Source organism: Chanodichthys erythropterus, chromosome 2, assembly GCF_024489055.1.
Source record: "Chanodichthys erythropterus isolate Z2021 chromosome 2, ASM2448905v1, whole genome shotgun sequence".
Classification (NCBI taxonomy): Eukaryota; Metazoa; Chordata; class Actinopteri; order Cypriniformes; family Xenocyprididae; genus Chanodichthys; species Chanodichthys erythropterus.
The window spans coordinates 41,169,807-41,186,611 of record NC_090222.1 but is presented as its reverse complement, the minus strand read 5'-3'; the positions used below and the strand labels follow the sequence as shown (position 1 = coordinate 41,186,611).

The window sequence follows — 16,805 nt, the reverse complement described above, 5'->3', positions numbered from 1 at the left end:
TGTAAATCTATATTGTATAAGTACTATATAAAGTAGTTATATTTTCTGCCAAAATATTTTAAGCAAATTTTATGGCTGTATAATGAGTCCTTAAAACAATCTAGTTTAGATAACGTCAACATTATGGCTGTGACTCTTTACTTTCCTGTAAACAAACAGAATTACACATCAGGATGTGAGCAATAAAGACCACAGGCTAAAAATCATTGCATTGATGGTTTTCTATGGGCTTTATTTTGTTAAGATAAACTTTGCACTACAACCATATTATAGTAAAAACATATGCCAGACAGATACAGCAGTACTTCATCACACAATTGCAATTGATTATTAATACAATGATAATCAAAATATATCAAGTGACCTATTCTATCCTCCACCCAATGTCGTTGTGCACCATTTATTTACTGTATATAAAGAACGTTTAAAGTATTTTTGTAACTATAGAAGGTGCAAAAAACCCTTAATAACTGGCATAATAATGAACATCAATAATCCTTAGTCAGGGCAGATGCCATATTGAATTTAACAGATGAAAACGAGGCTGTGAGAGATAGACTCTTTACAATGGTGCATGCTGTATAGGTAAAGGTACTAGATAAATTTAAAAACTTTCAAAACTTTTATGGAGTTTTGGTCTACTCATTTTTTATGTTTTGTCAGATGAGCATCTGTCATGTTGTTAAACAGCAGGACGAACTGTTTAACACACTGTACTACTATTTAAGAAGGCACTAAGGTCTATATATCATACATATTAAAAATACATTTAGCAAAGCTAAGTAAAAAGATTATTTGATAGAAAAGCTGAGATTCAACTGAAATGTTAAATACATTAATCTTTATCATTTTAATTTTATCATTTCAATTTAAGTTTTACTTGAAGGCAGAGAAAGTTAATATTACTAAACATTACTGCTGTATTTCCAGTTTGGGATGTTTTTTGGTGAAGAGCTAGAGCACTTGTGCAAATTCTGTAGAAATCTTTAGAACATTTAATTTAAGAGTGATTCTTGAGTGAAATCTGTCGCTTTTGTTCATAGATTCCAGTGTTAAGACCATTCCAGTGATGAATCGCTTAGAGAAGTGTTACAAATGTGCAATCCTGTTCCCGCAGCTGCAAAAATCACAACGGACTTATAAGACTGTCAGTCAAAATGGATCCTGTCAGTGAGCATCAGCTGCGTGACCATTAAACCCTCAGATCTTACAAGAAGGTACAGGAACTCAAGCAGAGATTCCAGTGCTGCAGACATCAATAATGAAAAACCACAGAGAATGAAGGGCGGAGCCAGAAGTCTCTCTCTCTGACCTCCATTCAGATGCAAAGCCCAGCCTGAGCTTTCATTGGCTGCTGGTGCAGTGGGCGGAGCTCTGGCCAGCCTCCAGCACATCATCTTTGGGTGTCATCCTTCAAAAAGCAATTAAAGTAGGTGTTAAACAGCAGAAGGAAAAATTAAACATCTGTTGAGATCTGACAAATGCAAGGAATATTGCAGGCTCAGCAAGTTCATCTATCGGTCTGGAAAGCTGCAGGAGACAAAAGAAATTCTGAAATGTGAAGCTTGTATTTTTATTAAAGCACTAATAAAAATTTCTCCATATCCACCATAATCTGCAACGTGGAATTAAGATATTTCATGTGTATGTGTGAGACTTCTAGTTATTTACTTATAGTGGCTAATGAATCAGAAGAATAAAGTGCAGTAAACGGTAAAACTGTTTGAGCTTAAACCAGTGTGTTTATGATTATGACAATACATGAAAATAATATGTTAAGAAATACCAGTTTGCAACATCAAGCAGCATAACTAAGGCTGTTTTGTACAAGAGATGTGCGAGACTATTGCTGCTGCTAGTCGACTAGCCATTTACTTTTTTTTTTTTTTGCACGTTTAACGTCTTATTTTTTATTTTTACAAAGGCTATGTTTAAATAACCATCATGTTAATGTTACATTTTAAAATTAATTTAAATATTGTATATCTGGAACGGAAAAGGTTTAGCATTGGTTTTCACTCGCGGCGGGTTCAGAGAAACGTCCACTCGGAAGCCTGCACAAAACTAGTAGTGTTTTCTTCTATGTCATGTCAAACGAACAAATAAGCTTGCTTATAGGCTCGTTATACTACCGTTTATGAGGGACAATATGGTATGAAATTTTATATTGGATTAAAGGAGAAACATAAAAAAAACTTACTTGACACTTAGAGAATATGCTTACATAATGTATAGTTGTCAAACTATTATGTGATTTTATTTGAGGAAATCTGTTTATAATAGGCTATTAGGTTTTAACTTATTGGTCTTGCACTATTGATTCAGTTGATTTGCATAAACATGCCTATATTGGCTAACGTTGATTACATTTAATATACAGTGATCATAACGCAAGGCAAGCACATCGCATATATCTGACCTGTTTAGGCGGTATTGACTGTTCATAGATTAAAGAGTATATTTCAATATACAGACGGTCTCTGGGGTTAGGGTTAGAATAGTAAAATTTTAGTTCATAAAATAAGTCATTGTGCACATCCCTTTTTTGTGTTTTGAAGTGAATGACACAGGAAGCCAGACACATTCAATGTACAAATTTCCGTACCATTCTTGCATTTCAAATAAAGTTGGATAAAAAGAGTCGGAGAGTCTGTGGGAGGAGATAGCCACATGTAAACAGTGTCATTTCTGGTATTCTTGAGCATATATTGCAAAAGTTAAACAGACAAATGGCCATGAATACACTATTATAACAAATGAACCCAAGTAAAATGCTTGATTTGAATAGAGATGATGTAACATACAAAAAAGTGAATAGATGCATCTGCTTTCCTTTTAATACTTCAGATCAGTTATTAGATTAAAGGAAATGATGTTCCCAGTGGAAAGGCTGTCATGTGATCTGAATGTAAACTGCATGCACCATTGTCAAATAATCATCATAATATAAAATACTGACCTGTGTAAGCTTTCAGCGCGGCTGCTGATCCGACTGGAAGTGTCGGCTTTACTGCGTCTCTCAGCGGGAGCCGTCGAGCCCAAGCCTTCCGAGGAGCGAGGCGGATCACAGACGCTCTGGCTGGGAACGCAGTGGTTGCGGATTGCCGTGGAGACAGGTGTATTGTCATGGTTACTGCTGACAGGGGTGTGAACGCCTGTGCTGGTGCCCATGGACTTGGACACGACCTTGAGCTTGTGTGAGGAGGACTTGTAGTGTTTGGACTTGTGCTGCACGCGGCTGTTGTGCTTGAGGAAGAACTCGCAGGACTCCTGCAGAACACGCCTGCTCTCGCTGATGGGGCTGAAGCACAAAAACAACAAAACTGCTGTCAATCAATCAAAAAATTACCTAATTAATCGCACACTTTATCTGTAATTAATCACGATTAAAAACATTGGGGTTTTTAATATTTTTTAGTCACAGTTACACTCCAAATTAATGCAGAAACATGTTAAAGACAGTATATTTTGAATATTTGTTGTAATGGCATCTTTTTATGAATGAAGGCCAGTATCACTGTTACTATTACAAGTGAGGCTCCCGCACCTCCTTCCTCGCACCACCAGAGGGAGCCATCACAATAATGACCGTTTCCCATCCGGACTTCATTACCCATTGGCCCTCATTCCTGGGACTGATTGCACACACACCTGCACCACATTACACACGCACACACGCACGTTGTGAAGTCTTGCTTTGCCCCGGTGATCATATAAATGAATTATAGTGTCCTGAACCCACTAGTAAAAATATATAAAAAAATATCTGAATAATTTTTGGATGGATAGTATAATATAACGCTGGCCAAATTATGATGGGAAAAAAATGGATGCTGCATTAATTGCATTAAATATTTTTAACACGTTAAACTGAGAAAAAATTAACTGCTTGTGTTAACATGTTCATTTTGACAGCACTACAAAAATCACAGATTCTGTTTTTATACAGGTAGACATGGAATTCAGTTGCTTCCTCAACATTAAATGAGACCTATAATGCTCCTTCACAAGATGTAATATCAGTCTCTGGTGTCTCCAGAATGTGTCTGTGAAGTTTCATCTCAAATCCCCCACAGATCATTTATTATAGCTTGTCAAATTTGCCCCTATTTGGGTGTGAGCAAAAACACAGCGTTTTTGAGTGTGTCCCTTTAAATGCAAATGAGCTGCTGCTTTCCAGAAGAGGGCGGAGCTTTAACAGCTCAACAACAACAAAGCTGGAGAATCTCACGCAGACAAAATGAGGAAAGTGTTCAGCCTTACATTGTTCAAACCGGAGTCGACACTGATGGAGAGACTCAGGAAGAAGTTACAACTTTTAGATGTTTCTGAATGGTTAGTGGATACATTTATGTACAGGTGCTGGTCATATAATTAGAATATCATCAAAAAGTTGATTTATTTCACTAATTCCATTCAAAAAGTGAAACTTGTATATTATATTCATTCATTACACACAGACTGATATATTTCAAATGTTTATTTCTTTTCATTTTGATGATTATAACTGACAACTAAGGAAATTTTGATACTGAATTTGATACTGAATTTGGGATTTTCCTTAGTTGTCAGTTACAATCATCAAGATTAAAAGAAATAAACATTTGAAATATATCAGTCTGTGTGTAATGAATGAATATAATATACAAGTTTCACTTTTTGAATGGAATTAGTGAAATAAATCAACTTTTTGATGATATTCTAATTATATGACCAGCACCTGTAGTTGCTGTGGAGTTGATTCAACTCATCCACTAGCATGTGTCGTCATCTTCATCTTTTGTGTTGAATTGACCCTCGTTTGTGAAGCAGTCCGGCGTAAAATGACGGCATTTCAACAACACTTGACTAAACAACTCTTCCTCTTCTCTAAAGCAGCCCAACATGGCCCCGCCCCCGAGAACACACAACAAAGGGGGCGGGGCCACATTGGGCTGCTTTAGAGAAGAGGAAGAGTTGTTGTAGTAGAGTGTTGTTGACATGCCGTCATTTTACGCATTTATGTAAATTTTAGTGTTAGTGATGTCACCAAGCCGTTTGTTGTAGTCCTTAAACAGCGATTTCTGTAAAAGAAAATATCTGCTTTTGCATTGAACTTTGAGCATTGTAACGTTGCAGATGTTGTTTATGAGCAAACAGCAACATTACACACTAACTAAAGTTAAAAAAGTGAAATCATAAATCAACCTTTTTTGGTTTAAATTATATTACATTGAACAGATCAGAGTGAAACTAAAGTGGAAAACATGACAAAAAGAATAATCCATAAAGCCATAATCAGTTAAGTTAGGGTTAGAGAAAGTGGCCTCACTCTTTTTTGCGCGTTCTCTTGAAGAATGACGCCCACTCCGAGCAGGTCTTCTTACTGCTGACCCAGAACACAGCTGGTATTCCCACAACCAGCGTCATCAGGTACTTGATGAGAAACAGGGAGAGCTCAGGCCGCTCCACATCAATACTCTACAACAAACCAAAGAACAGTCAGTCAGTCAGAGACTAAACACTTTGATAATCTCACAGCACAGGACTGATGTCTCACGCGGCTGGAGCAGGGGATGCTGTACTCCTGACAGTGCTCGTGGATCCAGCTGTTCTCCCAGGTGCGGCGCTGGGCTTGTTCGTACAGGTAGCAGCCGAGCAGCACCAGCAGAGGCAGCAGGTAGAGGCCGCTGAACACGCCGATGCGGATCATGAACTTCTTCAGCTTCTCCTGGTTCCGTTCGTCATGCTGGATCACCTGACGCACGTGGTTCAGAGACACGATGCCAGCGAGCAGCAGCGACAGGCCGACCAGCACCCCGATGGCCAGCGGAGCCACGACGAACCAGCGCAGCGCCGGCAGATCGTACAGGCCGACGAAGCACACGCCGCTGATGCCGTCTCCCTCCACCTTATTGAGCGCCAGCAGCACGACGGTCAGCGCCGCGGGCAGACCCCAGGCCACCGCGTGGAACCACACGGCCTTCTTCTCTATGGCTTCACAGCTCCACTTCGGCCCTGCAGCCAGAAACCAGGTGATGGTCAGAATGACCCACCACACCATTCCCGCAGTGGAGGAGAAGTAGAGCAGCATGAAGAGCAGCGAGCAGCTGCGGCTCCGGCCTCCCAGCACGACCGTCGACACGCGGCCCGGCACACTCGGCTCAGAGCAAGCGGCCGCGTTATCCAACAGAAAACCAACAAAATAGACGAGAGAGACAAAACTGTAGCAGACAGAGTAGAAGACGATCGGCCGCTCAGGGTAGCGAAATCGCTCGACATCAATGAGGAAGGTTAAAAATGTGAACAGAGTTGCACACAAGCACACAACGGAGCTCACGCCAATGAAGGTCTTAGCGAAGCGCACTTCATGTGGCTCAAGGTACATGTTGTCGCAGGGCGGCGCGCAGTCTTGAGCCCCGAGGAAAGAGCCGGGGCGAGTCTTCAGCTGAAGGGGGCACCAGAATCCCAGATCCCGACCGGACGGCAGAGAGCTTCTGGACATGTTCACTTCTTCTACGGCTGAAACAGCAGAACCGTCTGGAGAAAAGCGGCATGATTCCAATCTATAAGACAAGAAAACAAGCCAAACTATCATTTACAGCTCTAAACATCAAGTATTGCATTGTATCAACATGTTTAGGTGGAAAAAACAAACGCATGATTCACAGTGTGAAAATTAAATATAAATGTTTGTGCACAGCAAAAGATCAATACCCTCTGGTGCTCTCTGTCATTTTTGACTGGAAATGTTTTAGAATTTTATAATTCATCGGAATGGTATGAAACTTGATAAAAGTTTTGGCACTTGCTATGTGAACACAAAAAACAATCAAGGACATGATTCGAAAAGGTTAATTGGTCCTGAAAAAAAATAGTCACGCTTGTGCTCCTTACCGTCAAAAATTACTGCATTGGAAATGAACGGCAGATGAATTTCATCTAGTGGAAACTTTTGGTACTGCAACCAAACAAAATCTGACTGAAAGCTCATTTTTTGAGATATCAAGCTCAAATTTGGAACACAACTTGTTTTGATTTATGGCTTTGATTTTCTTGCCGTTTTAGAGTAAAATGTTTTTGAAAATAGTATTTTTGTGCATTTTTCAAAACAATAAACGTAAAATTCTGTAACTTTTTAAAACTTTTATCACTCTAGCAATAATTTGCCAAGTGTCGTCTATGAAAAGAGATCAAACTGAAGTCCGTTCTCTAAAGCATTCAAAATGTATGACAGTTTAAACTGGAAACTTCATTTTCAGGTCTATGCTCAAAAAGTGAATAAATGCATTATAACTACAGCATAAATATAATTTAGTACCACAAAATCCCCTAAAAGTACAAAATATTAAATAAAAACATTATCATACTAAAATACAGTACATTAATTTCATTGAAATAACAAAATTCTGTAATTTTTGACCGACACGCAAAGAGCACCAGAGGGTCAAATAAGCAGCTTACAGAATTAAAATAAATCGAATGGTTAGAGTTGTAAAGCATCAATCATTCAGTAAGTGTTGAATCTGTCTGAAGTGTTGTGTCTTTTTGCAGCCGTTGTTTTAAAATCTGCTTTATAAACAAAGGTGACTGACTGACTGATCCTGTAGATGTAACGACATTTTATTGTATAATCTCAGTACTGTTACACTCACACTAGAATTTGCATTGCAACAAACAGCTTATGATGACACTGTTTAATTAATCAATTCAAAATGTGAAAATATACCATCTGCTCTCCTTTCCTGCAGCTCTGAAGTGTGTTTGTTGACAGTGTTTCCCACAAGACTATGGAGACTACCCCAGTCCCTCTAGCAGATGAAAACGGTGTACATTATAAAGTGAAATACATTAATCTGGAGTTCAAGAGCTTTTCAGTTACCTAACTGAAGACAGTAAAAAGTCCTTGCTACAGTATATTTCCTATAACACTAGATATACCTGTACATCAGAATAAGAATGGCATCTAAGCTAATATCTGTCTCTCTGCTTATCCTGAGGTTTGCCGGGTGCTGGATCCAGGCCGTATCCAGATCAGATGGAGAACCTGTGTCTGGACCTGACTATAACGTAGCCCAGGAGACAATGGGCCTACAGATCCAGTTCTGGCTGCATCTATAATTCAGATTTTTAATCCCCGTATCCGCTTACATATATTTATATATAATCGATTTTTAATCTCAATAATAAAAATGTATAATTCAGATTTTGATCTCCATATCCATTTACATATATTATATATATCTTCCAAGGGTTTTTTTCCCTCCTAGGACTTTTTTCCCAGTGTTAGCATGCTGGGTTTTTCTCCTAGGGGTTTTTTTCCACCCCTGGGAGTCAGCCGACATTGGCTTAATGTAGCACCATCTTGTATATGTTACATATTACCATGCTTGTTTGTACAGCTTATTTTTAACCACTTCTCTTTTTTTTCTGTGCTTCTAATATGTAAAGCTGCTTTGAAACAATTACCAATTGTAAAAAGCGCTATATAAATAAATTTGACTTGACTTGACTTGACTTGCATCGACTTTAAAGTGGACTCAAATTTGTTTTTAGTTGTGATAGTGTCTCAGTATACATCACATTCACTGGTGTTTTAGGAAGCCAAACAATCTGAATACAATAACATTAATTATGATTACAAATAAATTTTCCATGCTGTTTTTCCAAATGTGTGTTTTTTCAGTTCTCAAAGGTGAAGTTCACAGACCCAAATAACCCATAATGATAATCTGTTGTTCCATTGTCATGATCAGCTAGCAGTCGCAGGCCTGTTCACCATCTGAACATGTGCACAGATGAACAGACGACGGTCTCACCGGTCGCAGCGCAGCTCTGACGGCCAGCTGATGCCGAAGGTGAGCATGTCTCCGCTGCAGTCGGACCGCACGCGCTCACACAGCTCTCTGCACGGACGCAGCACACGCGTGTGATCCCGGCACTCGGGAACGAAGGCCTGGCACAGGAACAGATGCACGTCAGGAGAGCAGCGCAGGCTGGCCAGCGGCATGAAGTGCTGCACAGACCAAGAAAGAGAGAGGGAAGGTATTTCTACACAGCTGTAGTTTCATGAATTTCAAGCCATTACACACTTTTTTCCTCTAACATAAATTCATTTACACTTAAATTAATATTCATTAACTCACTTTTTGTGAGTGTGTGTGTGTGTGTGTGTGTGTGTGTGTGTGTGTGTGTGTGTGTGTGTGTGAGAGAGTGTGTGTGTGTGTGTGTGTGTGTGTGAGTGTGTGTGTGTGTGTGTGAGAGAGTGTGTGTGTGTGTGTGTGTGTGTGAGAGAGAGTGTGTGTGTGTGTGTGTGTGTGTGTGTGTGTGTGTGTGTGTGTGTGTGTGTGTGTGAGTGCGTGTGTGTGTGAGTGCGTGTGTGTGTGTGTGAGACTGCTCTCCCCTCCAGTTTCCTTCCTTCCTGCTCTCTTGTTTAAATCAAAGGCTGTACCCACAGGGCCGAGGGTGTTTTTCCTGTGTTACGCAGAGCCTTTTATTTGATACAACAACAAAAGCAGTCGCACTACAGTGAAATCAATCCCAGTGAGGAAGCACAGGAATGTGCTCTGGAAGGCATAAAGACATTTAGCAGTTCAAAGAGTCAGTGTTTCCCGAAACCATATTATGTGCGATTAATCATAATTGATTTTTTTATTTCGGCTTCCAATGATTATGAAAACAAGATAACTGTCGTGAATTCCGTCCAGCGCACCTTCCTTTCCTTCACAGCGGTTCAGTTTCGTTCCTCTATAAGCCAAACTTAACATCAAATCAGCGAATAAGTGAAAGATGTGAAATGCTAAACTGTGGGATGTGCTTGATAATAATAACAGTGTTATTAAAGTGCATTAAGCTGTGAAAGACGTTCCCGAGGCGGCCTCCTTTGCACGTTCCGAGACGAGCTACGGATACTGTGGGCTTCGGATACACGCCTAAACTATCAAATAACCTACACACAAAATGACGAAATGCCTCATAAACAGTTGGTTATGTCTTAAATGAACATAAACAGTTGATGAATAAAACATAACAGTATAACTTAAAGTGGCAGCAGCCTAATAAACCTGCTGCAGTAATTAAAGGTGCCCTAGAATGAAAAATTGAATTTACCTCGGCAGGGTTGAATAACAAGAGTTCAGTACATGGAAATGACATACAGTGAGTCTCAAACTCCATTGTTTCCTCCTTCTTATATAAATCTCATTTGTTTAAAAGACCTCTGAAGAACAGGTGAATCTCAACATAACACAGACTGTTACGTAACAGTCAGGATCATTAATATGTACTAGTGTTGCACGATATACCGGTACTAGAAAGGTATCGCGACACCCTGCTTTTAAAAACGGCCCGGTTCTTCATTTTATTAGTACCGGTACTTTGAGTGCCAGCTGTATTTCCTAAAGTGCGACAGCAGGGGGCAGTGTTTGTGCAGCGCGCTGCTTCTAAAACACACTGAGTGTGTGTTTATTCCTCTCAACTGCGCAACGGCTTTCATGGCGACGGAACGAGAGGTATGGTTGGAGAGGTGCTCTTGCAGACCGTCCACAAATTGTTGAGAAAGCAGATGCACAAAGCGAAATATGGCATTATTTTGCTTACATTCCCGACTGTCAGGGCAAGCCCACGGACACCACAAAGCCCGTCTGCAAAAGATGTTACAGAATTACGCAAGCGAAGGGAGTCAAAAGCATCTTGCCGTCAAACATCCCGATTTCTACAAAGAATTTAAAGAGCGACAGGTTAGTGAATGTGATACCAGCATTATGTTTATGCTCTCAAACATTAAATGAGTGTTTTTTATTTATTTTACTGGTGCATGCAGACCTGAGGTGTATTATTGAGTCTAAGTTTGATAAGTGATATCTGGTTGCAAAAATAAAATTAATTTAAAAATACATAAATATGTGAAGGGTTTATACAGTTATTTTAAACCAATTTATGCTTAATAACATTGCTCTAAGTATTTACAGTAATCTAATTTTTACAATAATCTTACTGTAAAAAACACCTACACGTATAAAAAAACAGCAAAAAAACATGACAGCAAATAGGACTAATTGCAGTTTTATTGAGCATGAAAATAATAAACATTAAAAATTATATTAAATCTAACTCTAACTTCAAATCCAGAAGTATCAGCCTGCACACTGGTGAAGAAAGAAGTCATATGTTATTTATTTACTTTTCCTGCTGTTTTAGGTTTTTGCTGTAGTATCGTTTAAGTATCGGTATCGTGATATCTAAGCTGGGTATCGCATCGAAGTCAAAATTTTGGTATCGTGACAACACTACTATGTACGCCCCCAATATTTGCATATGCCAGCTCAAGTTCAAGGCATTACACAAGGGCAACCTGTATTAACGTCTGGATCTGTGCACAGCTGAATCATCAGACTAGGTAAGCAAGCAAGAACAATAGCGAAAAATGGCAGATGGAGCAATAATAACTGACATGATCCATGATAACATGATATTTTTAGTGATATTTTTAAACTGTCTTTCTAAATGTTTCGTTAGCATGTTGCTAATGTACTGTTAAATGTGGTTAAAGTTACCATCGTTTCTTACTGTATTCACGGAGACAAGACTGTCGTTATTTTCATTTTTAAACACTTGCAGTCTGTATAATTCATAAACAACTGCATTCTTTATAAATCTCTCCAACTGTGTGTAATGTTAGCTTTAGCCATGGAGCACTATCAAACTCATTCAGAATAAAATAAACATCCAAATAAATACTATACTTACGCGATTAGACATGTTTCATGACGAACACTTTGTAAAGATCCATTTTGAGGGTTATATTAGCTGTGTGAACTTTGTTTATGCAGTGTGTTATAGAGTCGCGAGCTTAAGGGCGGGGAGCGCGAGCATTTAAAGGGGCCACAGCCTGAATCGGCTCATATTTAATTATGCCCCAAAATAGGCAGTTAAAAAATGTAATAATACAAAATGGGGTATTTTGAGCTGAAACGTCACAGACACATTCAGGGGACACCTTAGACTTATATTACATCTTGTGAAAAAGGGTTAGGGCACCATTAAATGGTTAGTTCACCCAAAAATGAAAATTCTGTCATTAACACTCTGAGGTCTAAAAACGCGCCGGCGCGTTTTGCAGTTTTTTTTTCACATTGCAGCAAAACAGACTTCAAATACTCCGTCATTTTTTGTCATAGAGACATAAGTAATATATCAATTGAAACTATAGAATGTCTTCTTTTATTTATATACACTCAAAGTAAAAACAAAATGTTGTGCTTTTTGTAAAATAAAGAAAACTAACATGATGCGTGATCTCTCCTCTCCCTCTGAACGAAATCCAATCTGATAATTCTCAGAAAATGAACTGTAACTTAGTGAATACTAATCACAGAAAAATTAAACTTATGTCTAAAAAACGTTAAGATGTCAGGTTTTAAATCATGTAAGTCAAATCGAAAACAAACCTTCTGTGTTTATGTAATCTGTATGAAAAGAGAGCCATGTCAGAAGACTGTGATTCAGCTCATTATCCGCTAATGCGGCCACGCCCACGGAGCCAGCGCTATTCAGACGCAAATTTAGAGGCAATACATGCATTCATCATCTCAATCGTGTATTTATTGTCTTGAAAAGTGTTTATCTGGATGTAAAAGTCATGGTTAGCGATCTCTAGAAGACATACAGTTAGTTCCTGTTTACGTTTCTTCTATGGATGAATTTTAGATGAGTTTTTGTTTCTTTAGTGCCCTCCTGCTGCTGTATGAATTGGAAACTCCATTCATGGAATAGCCTCTTCTTCTTTTAGATGAATTTGTGGACTAAAAATGCACAGAGCGCCCTCCGACTTCAAGGATGAATTGAAAACACCAGCGCTCATAGTAATGACAGTGAATATTAAATAAAAATAACTCCTCTGTATAGAAAATTGACATAAGCATATGAGAATCCAATATTTCTCCAAATGTGCATGCTTTTAAACTAAAAGCCTATATTCAGACTCTTTGCATCACAGAAATACATTATATTTTAAAGTATAATATAAAACCATTACTTTATATTGTAATAATATTTTTCTGTATGTTTCATATATCATAATGAGCTTGAGACATCACAGAAGGTTTTTTTTCACAGCCTACCTGACTGAAATGCCTCATTAATATGCAAGTCATTTCAGCTCATTACTATCCAATTCTTTTGTCTTCTCAGGTGAGAATGGCCCATTTTCAGTGGTGATTCACGCCTCCTCGCATACTGTGTTTCTTGGCAAAAAGTGTCTTACAAAAACTAAATGAATATATTGTTTTATATGAAGGAGTAGGCAGCATAATTTTTACATAATTCTGAAGCAAAAATTCTAGTCTACAACCTCCAATACCCAAAAGTCTTGTGAACACAGATTTACTATACTTTATTTGGCCTTATTTCAGTGACTTAAGTTTTTTGTTTTTTCAATAACCACGCATAAATGTTATTCCTTCAAAAACACAAACATGTACATACATGTTCCTCACATATTATTGTAGCCTAGTTTGTGCTGAATACAGTGTAATGACACTTTTTCCATTAATATGTCTATGAAGAACTGAAAAAAGCACAAATGTCAGAGCATGTCAAAACTTCTCCAGGCCCCAAATCAGCCTCAGACTCCAGAGGGTTAATTACTCACCCTCATGTTGTTCCACACATGTAAGACCTTCGTTCATCTTCAGAACACAAATTAAGATATATTTGATGAAATCCAATGGCTAAATGAGGCCTCTATTGCCAGCAATGTCACCTTCACCAACTCAAAACACATTTAAAACAGTTCACGTGAGTACAGTAGAGCTGCACGATTCTGGATAAAATGAGAATCACGATTTTTTGGTTTCAAATAGAGATTCTCCCACGATTCTGAATATACAACCAAACAAGATAACATGCAATTTACTAGAGGTTCTGACCAAATATAAATTGCTGACTCTAATTACTGGAAAATGTTTGAACTCGTTAATAAATACTTGTTTCATTGCTGGATCAATGTTTTTGAACTAATCTTTTGAATGAACGATTCAATGAAAAATACATTTTTTAACAGTCAGTTGTCACCACCTAGTGGAATTAGATGTAATTGATACAACCGTTATTTGACGTGCCAAGTTTGTTTCAAAAGGTAGTTTGCTCTATTTTGATCGCTATCGTAGACAGCAGTGTTTAAATACGAACTTAAAACTTATATCTCAGTACTTCTGTGATTATGTGAATATTTGTAACACAGAAATAACTAATGTGTGATTCAAAACAAATAGACGCGGGAGAATCATTGTCATTAATAAAGTAGGATCGAGTGGGTGCTTGAATAGAGATCGCGATCTTTTTACGATTAATCGTGCAGCTCTAGAGTACAGTGGTTCTACCTTATTAATGTTATGAAGCGACGAGAACACTTTTTGTGCACCAAAAAAACAAAATAACGACTTTTCAACAATATCTAGTGATGGGCGACTTCAAAACTCTGCTTCATAGCTTTACGAATCTTTTGTTTCGAGTCAGTTGTTTGGATCGCGTATCAAACTACTGAAATCACGTGACGTTGGTGCTCTGAACCAAGGATTTGAAACTAAAGATTTGTGAAGCTTCCTCAGCCATCTCTAGGTATTGTTTAAAAGTCGATATTTAGTTTTTTTTGGCAGACAAAAAGTATTCTCATCGCTTTATAATATTAAGGTAGAATTGCTGTACTCACATGAACTGATTTAAATATGTTTTAGTAGCTTTCTGAAAGTGTTAATAATTATCTTGCTGGCTATGCAGGCCTCACTGAGCCATTGGATTTCATCAAAAATATCTTAATTTATGTTCTGAAGATTAATGAAGGTCTTACGGGTGTGGAACGACATGAGGGTGAGTAATTAATGACAGAAATTTCATTTATGGGTGAACTAACCCTTTAAAGATGAGCTTCACCAAACATCACCTTCATCTTTTCTGCAGCGATGTCCTGGTCATAGTGCTCGAGCATGTTGGGGAAGAATGTGGTGTTGTAGGGCATGCCATGACACCACTGCACGTGCACAGGCTCACACGTGAACAAAGTGTGGCTCGTGCAGGAATCCAGCAGGAAGAAAGCGATGCTGAACCACAGCAAGATCCGCATGGCGGCCGCCGGAGTCGACTCCAGATGATTCAGTCGCGTCCAGATGATTCAGGAGGATCTGCGAGTCATCAGCGGGAACCAAATCTACAAGAAGACACAATCTCTACATTAACACACGAGGACGAGTATGAAACTATTATATAAAACTGACTAGTTCCAGAGAAACTCTTACATGATAAGACGTGAAATGAGACGTTCGTTCATGGAGTGATTAGAAACAGTTGGTCAACAGTTTGTTTGTTTGTTTTTAACATTCATCACGTGCCTTAAATGTCATATTGTGTAGGTTTTCGTTTTGAAAATCGTGTTTTGCTTTCTTTAAACAGCTCTGAAGAAAAAGCATTTTTGTTCAAAGAAAAACACGCAGCTACCTTCAGCTCATCCAGAGTCGCACAAACTCCATTTGTTCTTCTATACAATTACATTATGTCTTACTATACGTACAAACTCCTCTACTTCATTCTCCAGGTGTGTCTTTCTTTTAAAAGTCTCCATATATCCGTAAATAATCCTCTATGTCCGCAGAGAAACAATCGGAGTTCTTGCCTTCCGAAAGAATGTCATTCTTGTGTGCGCATGCGCAGAAGACCGATTTCACCTTTAGAGAGCTCGAGCCAGTCTAACATTAAATATGATACATACTTTTATTGGCAAACGGATTCATTTATTGTGGCCATTAAGCAGAGGTGTATAATAACAACTAAGTACAAGTACTGCCGCATTTAAGTGTAGTTTTGCCACATTTCTTCATATAAAGAGTTAGCTACTTTTCTCCTCAAAACTCAAACAACTTTAATTTATCGAGATGCATTCCACATGAAAAAAAGAATGTTACATACTGTAGTATTAACTATAGTGAACTGATAAACTGTAATAAATACTGTAGTATACTTTAGTTTTACTACTTGCAGTATAATATTCCCTATAGTTGTAGAAAACTTAGTACAGTATTGGGTAAAGTAATTTGTTTATATTACTATAGTTGTTATATTACCACAGCTATATAAATTACCACAACAAATTAATTCAAGTACTTTACTATAGTATGGTTGAAAAACACTATAGTATTTACTATAAATTAGAATAAAGACTAGACAAATAAACTAATAAATAAATAAACAACATGGCAGTAAATATAAGCTGATTGCTGTTCGGTTTTAGCGTTATCCGATACAATTTTAGTCGAAATAAAATGTTTTTTAAACTGTCACACCAGTTTGCAATTATATTCTATGACACGGTGAAACGAACGGAATCCAAAAAGAAGAGGATGTAAGTTTTTAGGCTATATTAATGAATTAAATAATTATTATGTATTGAACGACACAAAGCTAAAAGTAACAATTATACATGTGACCCCAGAGAATTGTAGACATGTACAAACGTATCTGAATGCATTTTTAGGAAATGTTTTGTTAGGCTACATATTTTTATGACTTTATTATGCATTTTATCATTTTCTAATAAACCTGACCTCCAGGACATTTATATAGGTTTCTACATACATCAAGACCTGTAATTGGCCTGTCAAGTAATTGTTTTTCAGGTTTTTCAGAGTTGAGAGAGACACTAGTATTGATATGTTCGTCCCAGGACTCTTATGTTGAAGTTGGGTTCCCATTTCCTGTGCCTTGTTTTGTAGTCCCCTTGTAGTTCTCGTATCATTAGTTGTTCCCAGGTGTGTTGTTAGTCTCATTACCCCTAG

At 38.0% G+C, this 16,805-nt stretch overlaps 1 protein-coding gene across 4 annotated transcripts; it reads right to left on the bottom strand.

Moving 5' to 3' along the window:
- Window positions 1-216: 216 nt before the first annotated feature.
- LOC137002266 (frizzled-6-like) lies at window positions 217-15,689 on the bottom strand. 4 transcript variants are annotated; one of them, XM_067361846.1, is made up of 7 exons: window positions 15,273-15,689; window positions 14,921-15,184; window positions 8,799-8,995; window positions 5,540-6,545; window positions 5,312-5,460; window positions 2,960-3,301; window positions 217-1,411 (listed from the first exon to the last, which is right to left on the bottom strand). In XM_067361846.1, exons 2-7 carry the CDS (start codon window positions 15,098-15,100, stop codon window positions 1,345-1,347), a joined length of 1,941 nt encoding a protein of 646 aa, XP_067217947.1. In that variant the 5' UTR covers window positions 15,101-15,184; window positions 15,273-15,689; the 3' UTR covers window positions 217-1,344. The 4 variants fall into 4 exon arrangements, with proteins under 4 accessions (XP_067217947.1, XP_067217948.1, XP_067217949.1 ...); XM_067361847.1 differs by having other exon boundaries at window positions 15,472-15,689; XM_067361848.1 differs by having other exon boundaries at window positions 15,545-15,673.
- Window positions 15,690-16,805: the final 1,116 nt, after the last annotated feature.

What these genes read in the sequence shown, in the direction of transcription:
- LOC137002266 (XM_067361846.1), bottom strand. Translation starts at nt 15,100, where the DNA reads ATGCGGATCTTGCTGTGGTTCAGCATCGCTTTCTTCCTGCTGGATTCC. An exon ending in TCGCTGCAGAAAAGATGAAG is followed by an intron (nt 8,996 to 14,920) that starts GTGATGTTTGGT and finishes TGGTCTGTGCAG; the next exon opens with CACTTCATGCCGCTGGCCAG. An exon ending in CGCGCTGAAAGCTTACACAG is followed by an intron (nt 1,412 to 2,959) that starts GTCAGTATTTTA and finishes TGCTTTTTGAAG; the next exon opens with GATGACACCCAAAGATGATG.